This window comes from Carica papaya, chromosome 2 (assembly GCF_054855325.1).
Source record: "Carica papaya isolate Zhongbai chromosome 2, ASM5485532v1, whole genome shotgun sequence".
NCBI lineage: Eukaryota > Viridiplantae > Streptophyta > Magnoliopsida > Brassicales > Caricaceae > Carica > Carica papaya.
The window spans coordinates 28963408-28986751 of record NC_142310.1 but is presented as its reverse complement, the minus strand read 5'-3'; the positions used below and the strand labels follow the sequence as shown (position 1 = coordinate 28986751).

Here is a 23344-nt window from a genome sequence, read left to right as displayed (position 1 = left end):
TTACCCTTGAAGGTTAAGTATTCAAAGGGAATGGGGCATTCTAGACTAACTGTTCATTCAACCAGGACTTTCTAAGGAGTTGAAAACATCACGTACCAACTGCTTCAGGAGGATTCTGTCAAACAAAAGTACTTGAAGTTGAGACTCCAAGGTGAGAATCACAGTACAGACAGACGTTTCTTTTTGAGCTTCATCATCCTTTCCCAACCACACATCGCAGAATATGAATGGAAAGCGTAGAAGCAAACAAAGAAAAGAGAAATTAAGGAAAAGCAAAAGCTAAATGGCCGGGCTCTTCAGTCGTGTGTATCAAATATAGCCGTTACATTCGTTCTTACAAATTCAGATACAGAATGAAATCAAAAGGCAAAGGAAAGAGCTCAGATTTTACCTTTCTACACAAGCTTAGAGGTCGAGAGACCCTTTCTCCTTCTCTTGAAAAAAAAAAACAAAAACAAAAACCCTAAGAACCTCCCTAGAATCTATCCCCTTCTTTTTATAGCCGCCCCACTCTTTCTATCTCTCAGCCTCAAAAACCCTCCTCTTTACATATATATCTCCTTTTTAAATATTTCCTGTTCATTCTTTCTCTTCCCAAAATCGAAGCCCTAAAGCTCTCTCTCCTCTCCCAAATCACCTCTGTCCTCTCCTTCTCTCTCCTCTTCTCTCAGTTTTTCTTCACAAAGCCGAAGAAGAATTCCTTATAGCCGCGTCTCTGCCTCTCTTCTTCTCTAGCTATCACAGCATTATACCTCCTTTTGATTCCCTCACACCCGCGACGCCTTCTTCCCTCGTCACAGGTGTTGTCACAGCCGCTCGGTTCGCGTAGCACTTGATTTTGCTCCTGTCTTCTTCTCTTTCACCAAACCGAATCAAAAGCCTCTCTCTTCCCCCGCTCCCTGTCTTCTTACAGGTGGTGCGCTCCTCCTTCTCTGCCTTTGTACGACAGCAGTCTACTGCAGCTTATACTGTACGATTGCAGTCTTCTTTCAAGCGAGAAAGAAGATCAAAATCGGTGCGTTTAGAGCTAAAGACCATGGGCTTGTAAAACGGTGAGTTAACAGTAGAGACTATGCGCTGGGAAAGGATTTTGGGTCGTTTGTTTGGGCTCACATTTAATTAAATAGGTTGGATTTAAGCTTCATTTTGTAGTCAAAATATTAAGAAAATAAGAGCTTAAAATGAAATTTTAACAGACTAAATTTGGGATGAATTTTTTATTTATTTTTATATAATAATATTATTAAATAATAATGATACTTATAATTATGATAAATATTATAGTTGATGGTGTTTCTTAGATTCCTTTAAAGTTTTTTTCCTTTTAATTTTCAGTTTAGTTCATTGTCATCCTCTAACCCAATTTTTTGCTTTTTTTTTTCTCTTTATATTGCTAGAATTTATAATTAGTTAATTAATTAATTAATTAGTTAAAAAGACACCTTAATATATCTAATGACTTCATTTGTCAGAAAAAATTCTTGAAAATACAGGTCCTATATTTGGTAAAATAATTTCTTAACACTGTTTAAACATTAGTACTCTGATTACATAATAATTTAATAAAATTAATTAATATCTAATTATTATAAAAGATGATATAATATAAAATTATTATCTACTACAAACTTTTATATATAAGGTGGAATCAAATAACATTTCTCCTTACAAATCATGTGAATGCCCACAACTTTAGAATATGCTAAGCTAAGAAATGAACATTAAGAACTTGATAATTGTTCTTCTTCTAAAGTCAATCACAATTTAAAATATTTAATAACGAAATTTTATTAGAGATTTTACACTATAGATGATTTAGTATATCTCTAAATATAATTAGTAAATATTAACTATTATTTTATAGCCTTTTTAAGAATAATCTAAAACTAATTAATTATGTTTATAAAATTTATAAACTAGTCTATAGTTGAAAGTAATACTTAAAGACAGCTATTTTTTCTTCTTTTTTGTATTAATTAAGCTGTTGGTGCGTGCTTTTCCTTGTCATTATCAATTTCCTCTTGTTTAGATTGATTAGGGTTGCTGTGTAATGAGCAATCTCCATTGGTAGACTGAGAATCTGTAACGATCTGAATCTGATTATCAAAACGCTGTGATTGATCTCTGGAAGACGCCATTTCCATCTCCTTCTTCTTCTTCATCTCCTTGTTTTTACCCCATACCACCATGTATAAACCGCACACGATCAGAGCAGCTCCTATCACACTGTTTCCCACAAATTAAAAACCAAATTAATATATATATATATATACGCTCAACGTGATATATATATATATATAGAGAGAGAGAGAGTATATATAATATACAATACCATCCAGTGTAGAGCTTCTCATCCAAGAGCAAAGATCCGGCAATGGCAACCAGTAGAACTGATAAAGGGCTGAAAACTGTTAGAAATAATGGGCCTCTCTTCACCACACACCATGCTATCACAGCCACTATCAAACCAGATGTTACAATTCCCTGCAGCCCATATTACCTTTTTAATTTACAACATCATCTATATATATATATATATATGTACACGTGTATATTAAAAATAACAGAAGAATTAAAAAAAAAAGAAGCTTTAGAGAGAAGTGTAAAGTTAATTAGAAAAAGGAAAGTAAAGAGAATACCGTGTACGCCGCAGCAAATAAACCAACTGAATCCAGTTTCCATTTCTTCCAATCTCTCTCAGTACACAAAGCAAAAACAGTGCATTGAATTGTTCCCATGAGTGAGATCAGAGCTGTACTTGAATAATGACAGGTGTACTGCGTGCTCATCTTCGTCTGCATGCTCTCAAATTTTAAACCATCACTCCAAATTAACAATAATTACTTTACTAAATAATAATTACTTTACTAAATTAATAATAAACCAGTACTGGTGCGACCTGAACGATTAACCAGAGTGAATAGGAGACGCAAGCCGCAACAGCCAAGGAGCAACCGAGAACGGTTTGAGCCGGCTGGTGGAGGTTTTTCTGGATGGCAGGTGGCGGCTGGTGGCTCAAGATATTAATATGAACAGACCAGAGTTTGATTTCTCCTCCTTTGTAGAAAGTTAGAATCATAGCTCCTCCAATTCCCACTAATGTTCCCACCAACTTAGCCTTCCCTGCTAATGTCTTCAGTCCCACTTCCTCTAACCTAATTCACAACAACAACAAAAATCACAAGGCTTATGTATATGTGTGTATGTCTCTCTGTGTGTATATATATATATGCATGGGTGTATGTATGTATACCTGAAACAAATGGCCAAGATAAAGGTAATGGCAGGAATTAGATTAGTTATGGCAGCAACAAAAGTTGCTGATGTTAAGGCCAGACTTTCCATGTACAGATTTTGATTCAGCAATCCCCTGCAAGTACAATATAGTGAGAAGGGAATCATATATATGTAAAGCAAGTTTACCATTTTTATATGTACAGGAGAAATTGATGTATAGGATGTATATAACCTACCCAAAGAGGCCACAAAGAAAAGTCTGGAAGAGTATCTTCTTTGTAAGGCTTGGTCTCTTCTTCCTGTCAGATTTACACACCAATACAAATATATTAATGATCACGTTCATCCTTATATGTACTAGTTGCAGGCATATATATATATATGTATATAATGATGTATTATATACGGATATACCTTTCAAAGATGAAGGCAAAAGGAGCAACAGAAACGGTGGCAAACATGAAACGATAGGCAACGAGAATTCTGCGATTGGTTCCATTACTTGAAGCCATTTTGAGGAGAATAGTCATTGCAGCATACGCAGCTTGAATCACCAACGCTACAATCACTGGTTTCGAATCATCAAAAGCTTTTCCCATATGCCCCATCCTTCTTGTAATATAAATTAGTTACAGAGAGAAACAGAGCAACCGTGATGGTATATATATGTATTCAAGAGTAGTGTGTGTGTGTGTGAATGAGACTAATTTGTTGAAGAAGAAAGAGGCGATCGTTCCTTCTTCTTCGTCTTAGTTCTTGACTGGTAAAGAAAGAAGGAGAATGAGTTGTATGAGATTATGTGTTTGAAGGAAGGAAATGATGATGGTGAAGGGTATTTATACAAAATGATTTACCAATGCCTATGCATGTATTTTATCTCGCCGTAATTGCTTATAGGAAACCACCTTCCTACTCACTTTTCTGGAAAGTTGTTTTGATTTTTTAAGAAACCAATCTATAATATACATATATATATATATATATGTATATTATAAAGAATAGTGAAAAGTGCAACGTGGTATTTTTTATTAATTTTTGAAATAAATTTTAATCTTTAAATAGTTTTAAAATATACCAAAAACTATCCTCTTACATTTACTCATTTTTTGAAATAATTTTTAAATTTTAGTAGCTTTTAAATATTAAAATAAAATTAATATGATAATATGTAATAAATATTTATATTATCAAAACATAAAAATATAATTTAATTTTTAATTAATTAAAAACTATGCAATAAATAATTTTAGATATTAGAACAAAGTTAATATAACGACTGACTAAAAAAATTTAATCAGTTATATAATTTAATTTTAATTTAATAAAAAATCTATACTACCTTAACCAGTTGCTACAACTAATATATCGAAATTGAGGTTATTTATAAATTATTAGTTAAAATGATACTATTTATAATTGATATATAAAATATAATTAAAATAATAATATTTATTATAATTATCTATTTGATTTTTAAATATAAAATATTATTTAATTTTTAGTGGACTAAAAATATGTATAAAATAAATATATATTTAAACTTTTAGTTAATTACAAACTCTTGAACTACACATTATATAAGCTTTTGATCATTTATTTAGTTTTTTCACATTATTTGTTATGTATATTTTTCCCAAAAAAGTAAAATATGATAATTTTTACATTTTTATGAGAAATTATTTGATTTTTATAAAACTTTTGTTTACATAAAATAATATTTATACTAAAATTTATAAAACTATATTTGGTGAATATCACATGTTGAGACCTAATATTATGTAATTAAATATATGCTTTTTACAATTATGCTTTTAAAAAAATACATTTGTTTTATGTTATTATTTTTAGTATAAGTACATATATTTCCTCACTTATGTGATATATATATATATATTAATTATAATGTAATTTCTTAATGAAAATGAAAATAATAATAATAATTTTATAATCTGACTCAAATGCACAATATCTAATCATCCAATAAACAAATAACACTTATACAGAGTATGTATTATATAAATTTTCTTACAAAAATACACAAAAAAAATCGTAATCTAACTCTAACATGCAATCTCTATCTCAAAAAAGATGTATCAAATATGTGACTAAAGAATCAATGATCGATAAGAAAGTCAAAAGATTTTATGAATTAGATTTTATTCTCTTTTAGATGATTGTTTTTTTCTTGTACTTTTTTTAGAAGATTTAAACATCATTAATGACAATATTCTTTTTTTTCTTGTACTTTTTTTAGAATATTTAAACACCATTTATGACAATATTTTTTCTTTTTTATGCAAAACTTAAAGATCACCAAAATTAAATTGGCCAAATGTATGCATTAATTTTTTTTTAAAGCTTCTTTTAATATTTTTTTTGTTGGTAACTTTTTTTCAAAAAATAAAAAGTAAAAACAGTACAGTTGGAAGAAGATGAGATTATCTTCAATCAAAATTAGAGACAAGAGGCCAAACCTGTAAAGACTCAGAACTTAAAGATAAATAAAATCATAAATTGAATGCGAAAGTGAAATAATAGAATTATGGTGTACATTTCTTACACAATAATTTAAAATATCTAATAGGGTTACGAGAATGTCATTTTTAAAAGAACAAGTGAAAAATCAAAGAAATAAATGAAAAATAAAAAAATGTACATTCTAAGACAACTTTCACTAGTTTTTGAAGATAATCTGGGTAGTGAACTATTCACAACCCCTTTATTGATTGAGATCTGGATCTTGATCCTCTTGATCTGAAATATTTAATGAATGGGTGAGCTACAATACCCCAGTAAGAATATCACACTACTCACTGATACAGAAAATAAAGATTGGTAAAAATTATAAAAATAACTAATGAAGCTCTTAATTTAAGTAAATTTATTTACCATAAATAAAACCATTTATTACATATTTAATGTTGTGAGATTTTCAAAACCCACTTATAGAGATAATAACTTAAATAACATCATGATATCATTTTTAAGTGAGTAAAAATAACAATTTTCTATTTTTATTTGCTTATTGGTATCCCTAGGGGTCCATAAGAATATCTCACCTACGCGTGAACTAATATCTAAACTTTATCAATTAACCGGCTGTCTGCATACCCCGTCCGGTATAAGTACTAAAAATAATATGTCTTAATACCCCGTTCGGTATGAGGGTGAATCGGGTCGTCCCCATATCTCGTTCGGTGTGAGCGTAAAAAATATTATTTCTTGATATCCCGTCCGGTATGAGGCAAGGTTCACGGTAGGGTTCCTTATATACCTGTTCCATCCACTATCTCCAATGATATCTAGTAAGACAATCGTTTCATTAATTCACTAAATCAAATAATTTCTTGTTTACATTTTAATTTTCAGTTTCACAAATTAACCGTAATCACGCAAGACAAAAATACATGCATCAAGAAAGCACAACTGAATAATTTAACTATTTCAGTATATTATCATGCATTTAAAACTGTAAAATCAACCATAAGTTAAATAGGACAAACAATAAATAACTAACCGGTTCCGTCTCCATTACTAACCTGTAATTAATTCTCAAAATTTTTTAAATTACACAAAATACCGTATTATTGATAATTAAACTTTAATTCCATAACAGAGAATAAGGTGATGGATTCTTACTCGAATTGATGTCTGAAATATTGAACTTTTTACTGCGCCTACTGATGGTCCTTAGATTTTCTGAATTTTTCTGTGGAGATAAAAACACACTTTACGTACCTAAAAATATCCATAAACCCAAAATCAATGTTAAAAACCCTTTTCTAGCAAATTTTGGGGTTCCAGCACAGCGGCACCACCATGCTCCGGCGACGGCACCACTGCCTATGATGGTGGTTTACCTCAGCCTGACTGTTTTCGGTTAGTTTTGGCTAGTTTGGACCGATTTTATACCAATTCTTATGAGAAAACATGTTAGGGGGCCTCGGTTGGTCTGAAAAAAAATCAAAAAACGAAAACCTACCGGCAGTGAGATTTTTCGGTGCGGCGGCTCTGCTGGATCACCTACGCAGCTTGGTATTTTTCTTCGGTCAATCAGTAGAAAGCATAACGGTGAATACAACAGTAGAAAAATCGTACGAAATGAAAAACGGAAAGGGACTAATCGGAGGCGGTTGTGGGATTTGCCCGCGGTGGCGGTGCCGAGTTTTGCCCGCGGTGGCGTGCCGGGTTTTGCCCGCGGTGGCAGTGCCGGGTTTTGCCCACGGTTTTTGGCTCACCCGTTGTTTATTTTTCTTCGATATGGCTACAGGGGTGCTCGGAATCGAATTCTGATAGGGTAAAATTTTTTTTTACCATTTTTGACGGTCGGACGTGGCTACGGTGCGGCGGCGGGCAGTGGTCGGCTCCCTTCTCCGGTGACTGGTTCTTCTTCTCCAGCAGGGGGCTTGCAGTTAGGGTTCGGGTTATGTGTGATGCGAAATATTTATACACACATCATGTTAATCTGAGTCATCCATCACGTTTAATCTTGACTGTTCGATTACGCCTAAGGAGGAAATAAATCTAGACCGTTCATCGCATTTAATCTCGATCGTCTGATTGCGCCTAAGGAGGAAACAAATCTGTACCATTTATCGTGTTTGATCGCGACCGTTTGATCGCGCGTGAAAAGGAAACGGATCCGGACCGTCCACATGCGCGAGAAGACTTCTAGGCCATCCAATCGCGGGGCATGCAGATTTCCAACGTGGCCGCCCGCGTGGCACCGAGTTAGCGTGACTTGCCACGCAGCATACTCCGGTTCGTCAAGACTACTGACTGGGCAGTCCTACATGACAAAAATTTTTAAAATTACGTTTTGAACTCTAGTTTTCGATTTTTTTTTCAACTCTAGTTTTCGATTTTTCTTTCAAAAATATCATCTGAATCCGAATTTTTATCTTTTTTTTCCAAAATTATTTTCAATTTCATCTCTAATCTATTTTTTTTATAATTTTACATTAAATTAAAATTTATTAATTTTAAAAAATAGATTTTTATACATTTTCGAATGTAAAAATTAATTTCCGACCCAAGTATTACAAAACCCACAACAAAATTTTCTATGTTGATTAGCAAAGACTTTCTCTTCTTGGTACCCACTAAAAAGTGTATCCTTCAATTCAATATCAAATTAAATATTACCAAATCTGGTTGTAGGGTCACTAATTTACCAAGAAAGGAGACAAATTAGTAAACTCCATGTGTTGCCTTCAGAAACTAAATCATAATTATCTAAGATTAATTATTGTTTTTAAAGTTAACTTATTATTATATGTAATTATTTAAATATATGTATATATATATGCCATCATAAGAGTACTATACTTTTGTCTTCCTAACTTATTTATTACATTTTGCTTTAGTTGTTAGACTATTAAAAAGCTTTCTAATACCCCACATCATTTAAAGTTAAAGAAAATGAATTTCTTTATTTATTGAAAAAAAATTCTCTTTTTCTTTTTCCAATTGAGCTACTTTTTACAAAACAAAATTTCAGTATGATACTATCTCACTTGAACTTGATTTTTATTTATATAATTCTATTTCTAATTCTAATTAGAGGTTTTTTATTCTATTTTTCAAGAAACGAAAATATAAATTTATTATTGGAAAATTGAATATATATATAGATATATATATAAATAAGGTTAATTCACTTATGTATAAAATTTGCAAATTATGACAATTTTCTAATGTAATAAATGACAATCAATTATATGGTTTTAAAAAAAAAAAACTTTAATGTTTCCACGTCAACTTAATATTAAGTAGAGAATAAGTTATTAAAATATTTTTTAATGTAAAAAATTATTTGTATAGTCATCTCACATCAACCATGATTCTACATTAGGAAAGTATAAATGTAAAAATTAATGATTTATATTTTAAGATACTAAATTGATCCACGTCTCAGTATATTTATGTTCATTAAAAAAAATATGATCTATTAATAAAATACTTATTTTAAATATTATAAATTTAATACATTTAATCTATCATAGTACAATAATTATATATTCGTGGATTTAATTTGTAAATATCTTTCACCTATTTAAAGTTAAAAACATATACTTTTACTTATTAATACAATGAAAACGCCTCATTATATATAGTGTTAATTTAGATTAATCAAATTACATTAATGTATTTAACCTTGATAAGACTTTGATGATTATGAATATTTTTAGTAAAAATAAAATTTATAAGCTATAACCTATTATTATATATATATATATGTATGTGTAATTGGCTTTTTACCAAGCCACATCATCTTAACGTGTGTACTCAATTAAATGTATTTTGTACATATACATTATACACTTTTGATAAATAAATAAATTATCTGTAAAAATTCAAATTCCTATTGGGGACTTCGAGCGTCAATCTAGTAATAATGGTAATATAAATAATACCGAAATTTTCAATTAACAGAGAAATTAAAAGTTCAATGATTATATTCCTTACATGTTTACTTAAAATATCCAAATATGAGCTAAATGAATGTTTAAAACCTAAAACGAGAAAACTACTACAAAGTAATCATTAACCTCAATTCGAAATTGACAGAGAATAAAGAGATAATTGCTCAGGTAGTCTCTTGCTGTTAGGTATCCGGGCCTTAATTGTCCCGATCTGAAACGATTAATAAGAAATGGTGAACTACACTAGTTCAGTAAGAATATCAATACCTTACAACTGACACTCAAAAATTAAAAGATTGTAGAAAAAATAAAATGATCGATGGAGCATAATTTAAATGAAATCCGAATACTGATGCATTCCTCGTCCGTTTTTATTGAAAATATTAATATTCCCTTTTTCCGACTAGTAGTCTACCAAACACAATACCCTAAATAAAATTAGGATGACAATTTAATCACAACAAGTATATATTCAAATAATATGTAATGTTGAGTTCTTTACCATTTTGCTTGAAATCGGGTTTCTTATCATACTCATTCTTATCTTCTAATTTTTATTTTTCCCTACGTTTATTACCAATGGCTCAAAGGGATCTCCGCTACATGTTGGTACATAATACTTCCTTTGTAAATCATCGGTTGTCCTCATACTCCATCCAGTAATGGGCGCCACATACTAAAGACCATTTCAATACCCCTTATGGTATGAGCAAAATTAACCAACTCCCAACCCCATCTGATATGGGACTTCCCAGTCCAGTACGGCTGAAAATAATATTCATGGTACGGTTTACCCTACGTACCAAATCCGTACACTCTTTTTCATGAATACCTAATAGGCGTTTAAGTCATGTCACCATTTTATGCATATACATATATTTCACTATTATTCAAGCAATCAATAGTCGTCAGACCATACATTAAATTAGAAAAGAGTGCGTAATTCATGTTTTGGTACCCAATAAAGATAAAACCACAATTAAGAGTAAAACAGGGAGACAAAACATGATAGAAACTTTCTACGAAAGTAATAAAGCCAAATAAATAAAATAAGGCATATATAGAATAAAATAAATATAAGAATTAAGCAAAAAGGAATAAACTAAAATTAAATAACACAAAACAATGAAATAGAATAAAATAAATCACAACGATCCACGATATATGACTAATATGTTGATTCTAGATTAGTATAACGAAATAAGGATGAAAACAGAATAGACTAACAGAATAGAAAAAGATAGATAAATAAAATAAATAAATAACTAAAATAGAGAGATAATTAAATATAGGAAAGGAAACCAAAGATAGAGATACAAATGAAAATAGAAAATGACAAGTAAAAATAAAACTAATAATTGATAAAAACTAAATTGATTCACTAGCTCCAACGGTAACCTGTATTTAATAATCAAGGAATCACAAAACTATTTAGAACAACCGTTTACTATCATTTTAACTTTAATTTACCATAACAAGGAAAAGATTGAGGGATTCTTATACTGGGTCAAAGTCTAGAACACCGCCTTTTTCAACTTCGTGGTAATTCTCGGCTATTGGATTTCTTGGGTTTTCTTGTAAAATTTGAACACACACATCAAAACAACGTGAAAATACATAACGAATGGTGACAAAGGGTAGAAAAACTCACCAAGTTCGGGTTGGGGTTTCAACGCGGCGGCGGCACCGAGACCCGCTGCCTGGTTATCCTTCTCTAGTGCCTTTTTCTCTTGGTCAAGCCGAACTTGGCAATTTTAGGGTGGAAACCATGTTAAACTATGGAGAGATGAATATTTAACAAGAAAGGGGAGGAAATTTCAGCCTTATCGATCAATTTTTAATTTTCGATACGGCAGCACAACTGTGCTCTGTCATCTATCGTTCTCGGGTTGCAGTCTTCCTTAGTTTTTCTTGCATTAGAGTTAGTCTAAACGAACTAGGGCGAGAAAATAGGGAGAATGGAAAGAAAAATCATGCTTATCGGCGCACTTTGGGTATCCAACACGGTGGTGCCAGCGTCCCTTCAATGGTTGAGCTTCTCCTCTGGCTGTCATTCTTCTTCTTTTCCAATCAGGGTGTTGGCTAAGGTTTGAGAGTAGACTGAAGAGATGTTTAAATACCTCTCTTCGAACGATATGGGTCGTTTAACCCAAAAAACTTGAGGCACGCCAGCCATCCAATCGCGCCTGTTTAGGAAATCCATCTAGGCCGTTCAATCTTGGAAACGTAGAGGCACACGAGCCATCCGATCGAGTCTGTTTAGGAATTCGATTAACGTTGTCGCGCGTGCAAGAGTTGCCCTGAGCCATCCGATTGGCCTTGCATACAAATTGTAAGTGTGGGCTTCCCGCTCGGAGCCCATGTTGATGTGGCCACCACGCGGCGTGCAGCGATTCATCGCACTGCTGACTAGGAATCCACATAGCCCGTTTCTTTCTTTTTTTACGAGTTGACCAATGTTTTTTGAATTTCTTTTTAAATAGGACCCCTCTATATTATAGTTGTGCCAAGACTTCTGAATTTATTTTCAAAAAGGTCCAAAATTAATTCTTTTAATTATTTCTAGTGATAAATTAATTTTATTTACTTGTTCCACGATATAATAGAAAATAAAAGGAGATAAATAAGTAAAAATTTACGAAATTAAAGGAAACAAAAGTATTTTTGTTAATTCAAAATTAAATAGTTACATATCAAATTTGGGGTGTTACAACTCTACGCTAGGGGAATTAAAGGTTCAATGATTACGGCTGAGGATAACATCTACGGTAGGGTTCTCTCTATGTACCAAATCCGTACACTCTTTCCCATGAATACCTAGTAGTCATTTAATTCATGTCACCATTTTATGCATATACATCTATTTCATTGTTATTCAAGCAATTAATAGTCGTAAGACCGTACATTAAATTAGAAAAGAGGGTGTACTTCATGTTTTGGTACCCAATAAAGGTAAAACTATAATTAAGAATGAAACAGGGAGGCAAAACAGGATAGAAACTTTCTACGAAAATAATAAAATTAAATGAATAAAATAAGGTAAAGATAGTATAAAATAAATATAAGAATAAAGCATAAAGGAATAAACTAGAATGAAATACAATGAAACAAAATAAAATAAATCACAACAATCCACGATATGTGACAAATATGTTGATTCTAGATTAGTATAATGAAATAAGGATGAAAACAGAATAGACTAATGGAGTGGAAATAGAGAGATAAATGAAATAAATAAATAATTAAAATGGAGAGATAATTAAATAAAGGAAATGAAAACAAATGCAGAAATACAAATGAAAATAGGTAATGACAAGTAAAAATAAAACTAATAATGGACAAAAACTAGAATTGATTCACTAGCTTCATCGACAACCTGTATTTAATCATGAAGGAATCACAAAACTGTTTAGAACTATCGTTTATTATCGTTTTAACTTTAATTTCTGTATCAAGAAAAAAGTTAAGGGACTCTTACGTTAGGTCGGAGTCCAAAACACCGCCTCTTCAACTACGATTCGTGGCGATTTTCGACTCTTGTATTTCTTGAGTTTTTTGGTAAAATTTAGAAACTGACATTAAAACGGTGTGAAAATATGTAAGGAGTGGTAAAGAAGGGCAGAAAAAACTCATCGGGGTCGAGTTAGGGTTGCAGTGCGGCGGCACTATCGAGCTCTACTATTTGGTTCTCTTTCTCTAGCGCCTTTTTCTCTCGGCCAAGCTAAATCTGGCAATTTCGGGGTGCAAATCATGTTAAACTATGGAGAGGTGAGTGTTTCATGGGAAAAATGATGAAATTTCGGCATTACCAATCGATTTTTGGTTTTCGATGCGATGGTGCAACCGTGCTCTGCTACCTGTCTTTCTCGGGTTGCGGCCTTCCTTAGTTTTTTTCTACATTGGAGTTAGTCTAAACGACCTAGGGCAAGAAAATAGGGAGAACGGGAAAAAAAGTCATGCTTATCGGCGCATTTTGGGTTTCCAGCATAAGGGTGCCGTCTTCCCTTCGGCAGCTGAGCTTCTCCTTTAGCCGCCCTCCTTCTTCTTCTCTGGTCAGGGTGTCAGTTAATGTTTGGGAGCTTACTAAAGAGAGGTATAAATTCCTCCCTTCGATTGGTATGGGCCATTTAAGCGAAGAAACGTGGAGGCACGCAGGCTATCCGATCGCATCTGTTTAGGGAATCCATCTAGGTCGTTTGATCCAAAGAACATAGAGGCACTCGAGCCATCCGATCGAGCCTATTTAGGAAATCGAGCTGGGTCCTTCGTGCGTGCAGGAGTGGCCCTAACCCGTGCGATAGGTCTGCCGTGCAAATTGCCAACGGGGGCTCCCCGCGTGGAGCTTGTGTTGATGCGACTGCCACGTGGTGTGCGGCAATTCGTCGCGCAGCTGATTAGGCATCCACGTGGCCCGTTTTTTTTTTTTTTTGTGAGTTGACCCCTATTTTCTGAATTTCTTTTCAAATAAGTACCTCATATATTATAGTTGTGCCTAGGCTTTTATTTTTTAAAAGGTCCAAAACTAATTCTTTTAATTATTTTTTTGTAATTTTAGTGATAAATTAATTTTATTTACTCATTCCACGATAGAATAGAAAACAAAAGGAGATAAATGAGTAGAAATTCATGAAATTAAGTAAAAAAAGGTGTTTTTGTTAACTCAAAATTAAATGGTTACATATCAAATTTGGGGTTGTATATTATCATCTTATTTTTATAAAAAAAAATATATTTTGTAAAAAATTAATAATTTTACTTATTTTTTCTTAAAAGAAATATCAAACTAGAAGATAAAAAATTATCACCCAAGAAAAATAAACATTGATGGAAAATTAGATAAAATTATGAAGATGAAATTGTAATTGGCTCTTATGAGAAAATCACGTATCTTTGATTTTATTGCATTCTATCCCATCGTATCATATTCTGTTATATGATATTTGAGAATCACTGTCAACATCTTGGTGTAGGTTCTGGATAATTCTTTATTCTATATTTTTGAAGTTATTTACAACTAGTCAATTAAAAATTCTGATATCTACTAATATTAACAAGACCCCGAAAATTTTAAAAGAAATACATATAATAATTTGAGTGCGGAAGCGAAATAAAGGTTAAGGTTAACATCCCTTACATGATAACTCAAAAGTACTAACAAACATCACATAACAAATTCTCTGAAAGAAATACGAAAAATAGAAAAAATAAAGGAAACTATAAAGTATCTAGCATCTACTCGAAGCCTTCTTGCTGGTCGGGCTCGGGAACCGGGTACTCCTGATCTGAAATTGTTAAATAAGGGGTGAGCTACACTATTCCAATAAGGACATCACACTATATTGCCGTCACAGAAGTAAAGGTTGGTAGAAAACCAAAAACAACCAATAGAGCACAAAGTTTGCATCAATACATTCATTAAAAATAAAACTATTTTTCCTTTTTCTTACCATTGGAGAACTTATGAAAATAACTTATAAAGACAATAACATCATACAGATCATAACTTCATGCACAATCAGTAATATAGAGAATATCATAAATTCATATTCATTAACAATAACTAATCATCACTATTTCTCGTTTCACCAGCCTACTAGTATCCATGGGGATCCATAGGGGTGTCTCCATTACACGTGAACCATTTTCCTTAACAATCTTAATTCCAGGGCCGTCCCCATACCCCGTCCGATATGAGCGTCAAATGACCAAGTCTCCAAACCCCGTCCGGTATGAGACAACGTTGACGGTAGGATTCTCTATGAATTCGGTCCGTCTACCATCTCTTAGGATATCTAGTGAGGCTGTCACCTTATCTGTTTATTAGATCACATCCCTTTCCTATTTATCCTTAATCTCTGTTACCAAATTAAACACAATCACATAAACAATGTGTAACACCCTAATTTTAATTATTATTATTATTATTGGAATTATCATAATTTTGATTTATTTTAAGTTTTTTTAAATTGATTTATTTAAGTAATAATATAATTTTTTTAATTTAGTTTAATTTAATTTAATAGAAATAAAAATAATAATAATGATAAAAATAGGTAAAATTATTTTTGGGGTTTAATTGAAAATAATTTTGGGAAAAAGGGGGGAAAATTCATATTCTGGAGGTATTTTTGAAAAGAAAATCAGAAACCAGAGGTCAAAATGCAATTTAGAAAAATTGCGCTACGTCAGCAGCCCGGTCAGCGGCTCCAGCCAACTAGGACACACCGCGTGGAAGAGACACTGACGAAGGAAGGCCACGAGGGCGATCCGCGTGCGCGCGATCGGATGGCTTAGATAAGTTCCCGCGCGCACAGATGACTCAGATCAAACGCGCGCACGGACGGTCCAGATTGAATCACGCACGGACGGCCTAGATCGCATCGCGATGAACGACCTAAATTCATTTCTAATTTAATCGCAATTGGACGGCTCAGATTAAATCGTGATGGATGGCTTAGATTAAAAAGGAAAGGTTATAAATAATCTCATCCACACCCAACTCCAAACCCTAGCCGCTAGAGTCCTCGACGGAGAAGACAGCCCAGCCACCGGAGGAACCGACCGCTGCAAACTGTCGCAGTACCGGAGCACTTTCCGATCGCCAAACGAGGAAAAATTTCTCCCATTGGCTCATATTTCGATGTTGAACACCCTGTGGCCAAATCGGAGCTAAACCACCAGCCAACTGGCCGAAAAATGCTGCTGAAACCCAGCAGCGCTGCCGCAAGTTTTCTCAAATTTTGCCTCCGATGAGGCCCTTCTCGATTCCCGTTCGATGTAATTTTTACACCACTGTGACCATCGTCCTTTCCTCTACAAGTTGACCGGAGCAAAACACCAAATCGCGACTCGTACCGGAGGAACCGCTACACCCGAGAGCTCCGCCGCTGGTAAGTCTAAGTTTTTTGAGTTTTTTCGGCCCATCGAGGGCCTTACGTGTGTTTTATAATAGGAACCAATGCAAGTTTAGCCGAATTAGGGCAAAAACAGCCGGAAACAGCCAACTCGAGGCGGATCTCCGCTGCAAGCGTCGGCGCTGTCACCGGAGCACGGCGAAGCCGCCGTGCCGAAATTTCAAAATTGGTCGAGGAGGCCTTGGGTCGAATTTTGAGTTTTTTTGGGACATGTGCAGGTACCAGAAATGTGTTTCAATTCCCGTAAAAAATTCAGGGAATCTAGGGATTGCCCGTAGGCACAGTAAAAAAAACTGATTTTAGACTTCGAGTCAAGTAAGGATCTTTCACCCTATTTTCTATCACGGTATTAAGGTCTAATAAATGATAAAATGGTATTTTATGAATTCATGGATATGTATAATTAATTAAGGTTGCTAGTGGATCCCGAATCTGATATGTTTTTTGGTCAGTCTCTGTTTGATTTATTTTACAGTCTAAATGCAGTGTTGTATCTGATTTATTATTCTGTGGCTTCGTATGCATGATTCACTGTTTAATTTATTATGGTTTGATTATTGTGAACCTGATGTTATGTTTGCCTGGTTTGGTGTTTGTTACTGGTTTACGTATTCATGTTTGATTGGGTAATTGAGACTAAAAATAAATAGGGATGGGATTGAGTTGATAAATGGATAGGTTAACAGCCTCACTAGACATCCAGGAAGATGGTGGACGGACCGGGTCCATAGAGGACCCTATCGGGAACGTTGTCTCTCATACCGGACGAGATATGGAGACTTTAAATATTTTGGCGCGCATACCGGACCGGGTATGGGGATGGCTCGCTTTACCCTCATACCGGACGAGATATCGAGGTTTATTATTTTTGTGCCCATACCGGACGGGGTATGGGGACGGCCTTGGAATTAAGTTGTTAAAAAGAATGGTTCACGTAGGGTAGGAACCCCTATGGATCCCCATGGATACTGGTAGGCTGGTGAAATAGTAAATTTATTGCTTGATGATTGAAATATTAAAAGCATGACATGTGTTATGTTACAGAGTGCGTATGATTTCATGATATTATAATGTTATTGTTTTCATAAGTTGTTTTCATGAAATCTCACCGAGGTAAGTGGACAGTAAATGGTCTTATTATTGATAAATGAATTTGTTATAAATTATGCTCCATTGGTCGTTTTTGTTTTCTACCAATTTTTACTTATGTGACAGTGAGATAGTGTGACATTCTTTACCGAGCCCGTTCCGCAGGAAGACGGTGAGTAAATGCCTATAGATTTTATAGTTTTCCTTATAGTATTCATTTCTAGTAGTCACTTTAGTTAGCTTATTCTTTCATACATTTAATACATTTTGGTTATTGTGTAACGGATGTTAATCATAATATTTTTTTTCGCTTCTGCACTTAAAATTTTATATATGCGTTTCCTTTTAATATCCGGGGCCATTACACAATGAACATGCACCCGGTAATACAATTATATCTTAAATCCCAAAATCACACAGTGGTCACGTAATACAATAATACATGCATTTAAAACTATAGAATAGATAAACCAGATACCATCATGCTTTTAAACTGTAAAATAAATCAACAGGAATTAACAGAAACAATGTCCGATTTTGGGCTACATTAGCAATCCGTAATTAATTATGCATATTTATCTAACTTATACAAAGAACCCTATTATTATTTATTCAAACTTCACATCTATGATAGAAAATAGGGTGAGGGGTTCTTACTTGATTCGACGCCAAAAATTAGATGTTACTACGCCTACGGACGATCTCTAGGTTATCTGAATTTTTCTTCAGGAACTGAAACGCACTTACGGTACCTATAAGTGTCCCAAATAAACCAAAAAATCAGACCCAGGGCCCACTAAGCCAATTTTGAAATTATGACACGGTGGCTCCGTCGTGCTCTGGCGATGGTGCCGCCACCTGCGGTGGTGATACGCCTCGGGTTGGCTGTTTTCGGCCGAATTATGCCGTACTTGCACTGGTTCCTACGAAAAACACACTTAGGGCCCTCGCTGGACCAAAAAAATGCAGAAAACAGAAGCTCACTCGCGGTGGGGCTCTTCGGTGTGACAGCTCCTCCAACTCACGTTGCGGTTGGGTGTTTTGCTTCAGTCAACCTGTAAAGAAGGAAACGGTGGTCATAACGATGGAAAAATCACATCGAACAAGAATCAGGAAGGGCCTCATTGGAGGCATTTTTTGAAACACCCCGTGGCAGTGCCGTCGAGCTTTAGCGGTATTTTCTGGCCAATCAGCCTGTTCTTTCACTCCGATTTAGCCATGGGTGGGTTTAAAATTAAATTTCGTGCAAAAGGAAAAACTTTTACCTCGTTTAGTAGTCGAAAATTGCTCCGGTACGGCGGTAGGTGGCGGCAGTCAGCTCCCCGGCAGCTGGGCTGTCTTCTCCAGTGAGGGGTTCTCGCGGTTAGGGTTTGGATTTGGGTGCGGATGGGGTTATTTATACCAATCCAGTTTTGATATGGGCCGTCCATCGCTTTTAATCTGGACCGTCCGATCGCGATTAAATAGAGAATGAATCTGGACCGTCATCGTGATTCAATCTAGACCGTCTGTGCGCGATGCAATCTGGGCCGTCCGTGCACGATGAAAACTGGGCTGTCTGTAACGGCCCCAGAAATTTGAATGAAATATATGTATTAAAAATGTCAAATGCGGAAGTGTAATAAAAATTTTGATTAACATCCCTTACACAATAGTCAAAACATACTCAAAATATGAAATTACAAACTAACTAAGAGAGATACTCGAAATAAAAACTATAAATATAACTGTAAAGTCTTTAGGCGTCCCCTTCGCCGTCTTCCTGTGGAACGGGCTTGGGAACAACATCTCTCTAAATTAAAATTACCACATAAATCTTGGATAAGTGGTGTCTCACTTGTAGCATTTAGACCATGTTTATCACCACTCCTCTTTGTTTGTCTTCGAGGGTTTAGGATATCTCACTTATAGACCTACTAGCTCTATCCCTTCAATACATTTCTAACATTTTCTCGTAATTTTGCACGCATTTATTTTTCAGTTTCGCTGCTTCAGGTTGAGCTTGGCATGAATAAATATATTGATATTTGAACAATATAAAAAATGGAAAACAACATATGATAAAGTTAAAGATTTACCTTTATTAGTTGCTCCCAAACTTCCTCTTCTGCTCCAAATCGTTCAGTTGTTGGATGCTTCGAATCGTTCAGTTATTAGATTTCGGGCAAAACCACTCATTTTATGTTTGAAAGTATCATAATATTTTGAGAATTGCCTCTTCAAATTTTTTATGCGGTTGTGTATACGTTATTTATCAATGTCTAGATATGAAAATGTATTCCTTAGTTCTTTAAGTACACAATCTGTAACGGTCCCGAAAATTTAAATGAAATATATGTATTAAAAATGTCAAATGCGAAAGCGTAATAAAATTTTTGATTAACATCCCTTACACAATAACCAAAACGTACTCAAAACATGAAAGAACAAACTAACTAAAAGAGATACTCGAGATAAGAACTATAAATATAGCTATGGAGTCTTTAGGTGTCCCCTTTGCTGTCTTCCTGCGGAACGGGCTCGGGAACAATGTCTTCCTGATCTGAAATGATTAAATAAGGAATGAGCTACACCAGCCCAGTAAAGACATCACACTATCTCACCGCCACGGAAGTAAAGGTAGGTAAAAAACAAAAATGACCAATGGAGCATAATTTATAACGAACTCGTTTATTAACATAAAAACCTTTACTGTCCACTTATCTCGGCGAGATCTATGAAAACAACATATGAAAACAATAACCTTATAATATCATAAAATCATACACACTTTATAACATAACATATATCACACCTTTACATTTCAATCATCAGGAAACAGATTTCCTCTTTTACCAGCCTACTAATATCTCTGAGGATCCAAACACACACAACATGTAAACCAGTAATGGACACCAAATAAGACAACACAGTATCAGATTCATTATAATACAAACCATAAAAAGAGAAACCATGATTCATGCATACGAGACCATAACGTAATTACATCAAACATCATGCTACATTTAATACTGAAAATTAAATCAAACAATAACAGACCAACATTGTATCAGATTCGGGCTCCATTGACAACCTTAATTAATTATACATATATAAAGTCACACAGTACAGTTTAATTATTTATTTAGCTTTAATACCGTGATAGAAAATAGGGTGAGGGGTCCTTACTTATTTCGGGGTCTGAATACGGCTCTACAGTGCGCTTACAGGCTGTCCCTACTTTTTCTGAATTTTTTTCTGGAAAACTGAAACGTACTACTGGTACCTGCACGTGTCCCAAAAAATTCCAAATCAGACCTAGGGCCCCTTTCGGTCAATATCGCAATTCCAGCACGGTGGCTCGGCCGAATTCAGTCACACTTATATTGGTCCCTGCGATAAAACAACCCTAGGGCCCTTGGTGGGCCAAAAAATTACGAAAAATCGAAACTTACCGGCGGCGGTGCTCTCGGGTGCGGCGGCTCCTCCGACGTGAGTTGCGTTTTGATGTTTGGCTCCGATCAACCTGTAGAGAAGAGAACGGTGATCACAGTAATATAAAAATTGCATCGAACGGAGGCGGGGAAGAGCCTCATCGGAGGCAAAAATCGAGGAGGGGCGCGGCGACGTCGCAGGGCTTCTGCTGGGTTTTCCGGTCGTTTGGCCGGTGGTTTGGCCGGTGGTTTGGCTCCGATTTGGCCATAGGCAGACTCAGCATCGAAAAACGAGCAAGGGGGAGAAAATTTACCTCGATCGACGATCGAAAACTTCCCCAGTGCGGCGGCAGGTGGCGGCGGCTGGCTCCTCCGGCGTCTGGTTCTTCTTCTCCGGCGAGCACTGGCAGCTAGGGTTTCTTTGGTCAGGTGTGGGTGGGGCTATTTATACTATTTGTCTTTTAATCTAACCATCCATCAAGATTAAATATGGACCGTTCGATCGCGATTTAATTGGGATTAAATCTGGACCGTCCATCGCGATGCAATCTGGACCGTCCCTGCGCGTGGATCTGGGCCGTCCGTGCGCACGTTTGATCTGGGCCGTCCGTGCGCGTGTGAACGGATCTGGACCGTCCGATCGCGCACACGCGGATCGCCCACATGGCTCGTCCCCTAGCCAGCGTTTACTTGCCACGCGGCGCGTCCTGGTTGGCCAGGGCCGCTGACCGGGCCGCTGACATGGCTGCTGACATGGTGCTGACGTGGCACAACTTTTCTAAATTGTGTTTTGACCTTCGGTTTCAGATTTTCTTTTTAAAAACATCCCCAGAATCCAAATTTTCACCCCTTTTTCCCAAAATCAATTTCAATTAAATCCTAATAATATTTTTACCAAATTTTATCATTATTATTATTTTTATTTTCATTAAATTAAATCAAACTAAATTAGATTAAATAAAAAATCAAATAAAATTCCAATAATTAAAGAATAAAATAAATTGAAATAATAATAATAATAATAATACACTTGGGGTGTTACACTGTCCATGCGCATTTTCGATATGGCCCGTCCGTGCGCGCGGGAACGGATTTTAGCCATTCAATCGCGCGCATGCAGATCGCCCACGTGGCTCCCCCCGCGTGGCTTCCCGCGACAGTGCCTGTGCCATCTGGCGCGTCCTGGTTAGTTGAGGTTGTTGACCGGTCAGCTAACGTGCCGAAACTTTTTTAAATTGCGTTTTGACCTCCAATTTCTGATTTTTCTTTCAATAATACCCCCAAAACTCAAATTTTCACCCATTTTTTTCAAAATTATTTTTAATTAAATCCCTAACTAATTTTTTACCCTTATTATTACTATTATTATTATTATTTTCATTAAATCAAATTAAAATAAATTAAATTAAATTAAAATCATATAAATAATAATTATATTTATATAAAAATAATTATTATTAAATAAAAATAAAAATAATTAAATGTTGGGTGTTACAACTCTCTCCCTTTAAAAGAAATTTGGTCCCTCAAATTTGCTTCTTACTCTCAATCGAACAACTGGGGGTACTGGGCTCTAAAGTATTATTCTAGCTCCCATGTGGCCTTCTTTGGTGTATGGTTCTGTCAGATGACCTGGTTGCGAAGTAATCTGCTCTTCTGATCCGCAATGCCGACTTGTACTTTCTCGTAGAATAAATCCTCCTGGAGTAGAATAGGTTCGTGGGCCAAGACATGAGAGGGGTCCAGGTTATACTTGCGTAGTATGGACACATGAAACATATTATGGACCTTAGAAAGTTCTAGAGGCAGTGCTAGTCTGTAGGCGGCAATACCAATCCTGTCTAATACTTCAAATAGTCCAAAAAATTGGGAGTTCAGTTTCCCCCTCTTGCCGAACCTACTGATTCCCTTAAAAGGAGTGACTTTAAGGAACACTCGGTTGCCTTCCTCAAATGCTAAATCTCTCCTCCGAGTGTCCGCATAACTCTTCTGCCTACTCTGAGTCGTCTAAATGTTCTTCTTGATCTTAACTATTTTGGATGTAGTCTCCTCTACCAACTCCAGGCCAAATAATTTTCTATCGTCTACTTCTTTCCAATAAATCGGTGCTCTGCATGGGTGCTCATATAACGCCTCCTACGGAGCCATGCCAATACTCGCTTGGTAGCTGTTGTTGTAGGCGAACTCTATCAGGGATAGATGGTCGTCCCAATGGTCCTCGGAGTCAAGGACACAAGCTCAGAGCATATCCTCAAATGTACGGATT

At 35.1% G+C, this 23344-nt stretch overlaps 2 protein-coding genes across 9 annotated transcripts in view; both read right to left on the bottom strand.

The window, feature by feature from the left end:
• The window catches only part of MAA3 (P-loop containing nucleoside triphosphate hydrolases superfamily protein), a 47923-nt gene extending 46840 nt beyond the window's left edge, over positions 1 to 1083 (bottom strand). For 3 of the 7 annotated variants that reach the window (XM_088213922.1, XM_088213923.1, XM_088213926.1), the window contains exons 1-2: positions 392 to 1083; positions 97 to 198 (exon numbers count right to left, since the gene is read on the bottom strand). The gene's annotated coding sequence lies outside the window, so the exon portion shown is untranslated. Of the gene's footprint in view, positions 1 to 4; positions 199 to 391 lie in introns of those variants that run through there. The other 4 variants (XM_088213925.1, XM_088213927.1, XM_088213928.1 and 1 more) reach the window with 3 other exon arrangements.
• A 518-nt stretch (positions 1084 to 1601) lies between these two features.
• On the bottom strand, positions 1602 to 4095 carry LOC110825995 (WAT1-related protein At1g25270-like). Of its 2 annotated transcripts, none has more exons than XM_022056564.2 (7): positions 3652 to 4088; positions 3474 to 3536; positions 3254 to 3370; positions 2900 to 3155; positions 2640 to 2795; positions 2333 to 2484; positions 1602 to 2226 (listed from the first exon to the last, which is right to left on the bottom strand). In XM_022056564.2, exons 1-7 carry the CDS (start codon positions 3843 to 3845, stop codon positions 1977 to 1979), a joined length of 1188 nt encoding a protein of 395 aa, XP_021912256.1. In that variant the 5' UTR covers positions 3846 to 4088; the 3' UTR covers positions 1602 to 1976. The 2 variants fall into 2 exon arrangements, with proteins under 2 accessions (XP_021912256.1, XP_088070047.1); XM_088213921.1 differs by having other exon boundaries at positions 2087 to 2226; positions 2333 to 2390; positions 3652 to 4095.
• Between the last annotated feature and the right edge of the window lie 19249 nt (positions 4096 to 23344).

Coding starts and splice junctions, on each gene's coding strand:
- LOC110825995 (XM_022056564.2), bottom strand. CDS start 3,845: ATGGGGCATATGGGAAAAGCTTTTGATGATTCGAAACCAGTGATTGTA. Junction 3,156..3,253: donor ATCTTGGCCATTTGTTTCAG/GTATACATACAT, acceptor GTTGTGAATTAG/GTTAGAGGAAGTGGGACTGA. Junction 2,227..2,332: donor GAGAAGCTCTACACTGGATG/GTATTGTATATT, acceptor TGTGGGAAACAG/TGTGATAGGAGCTGCTCTGA.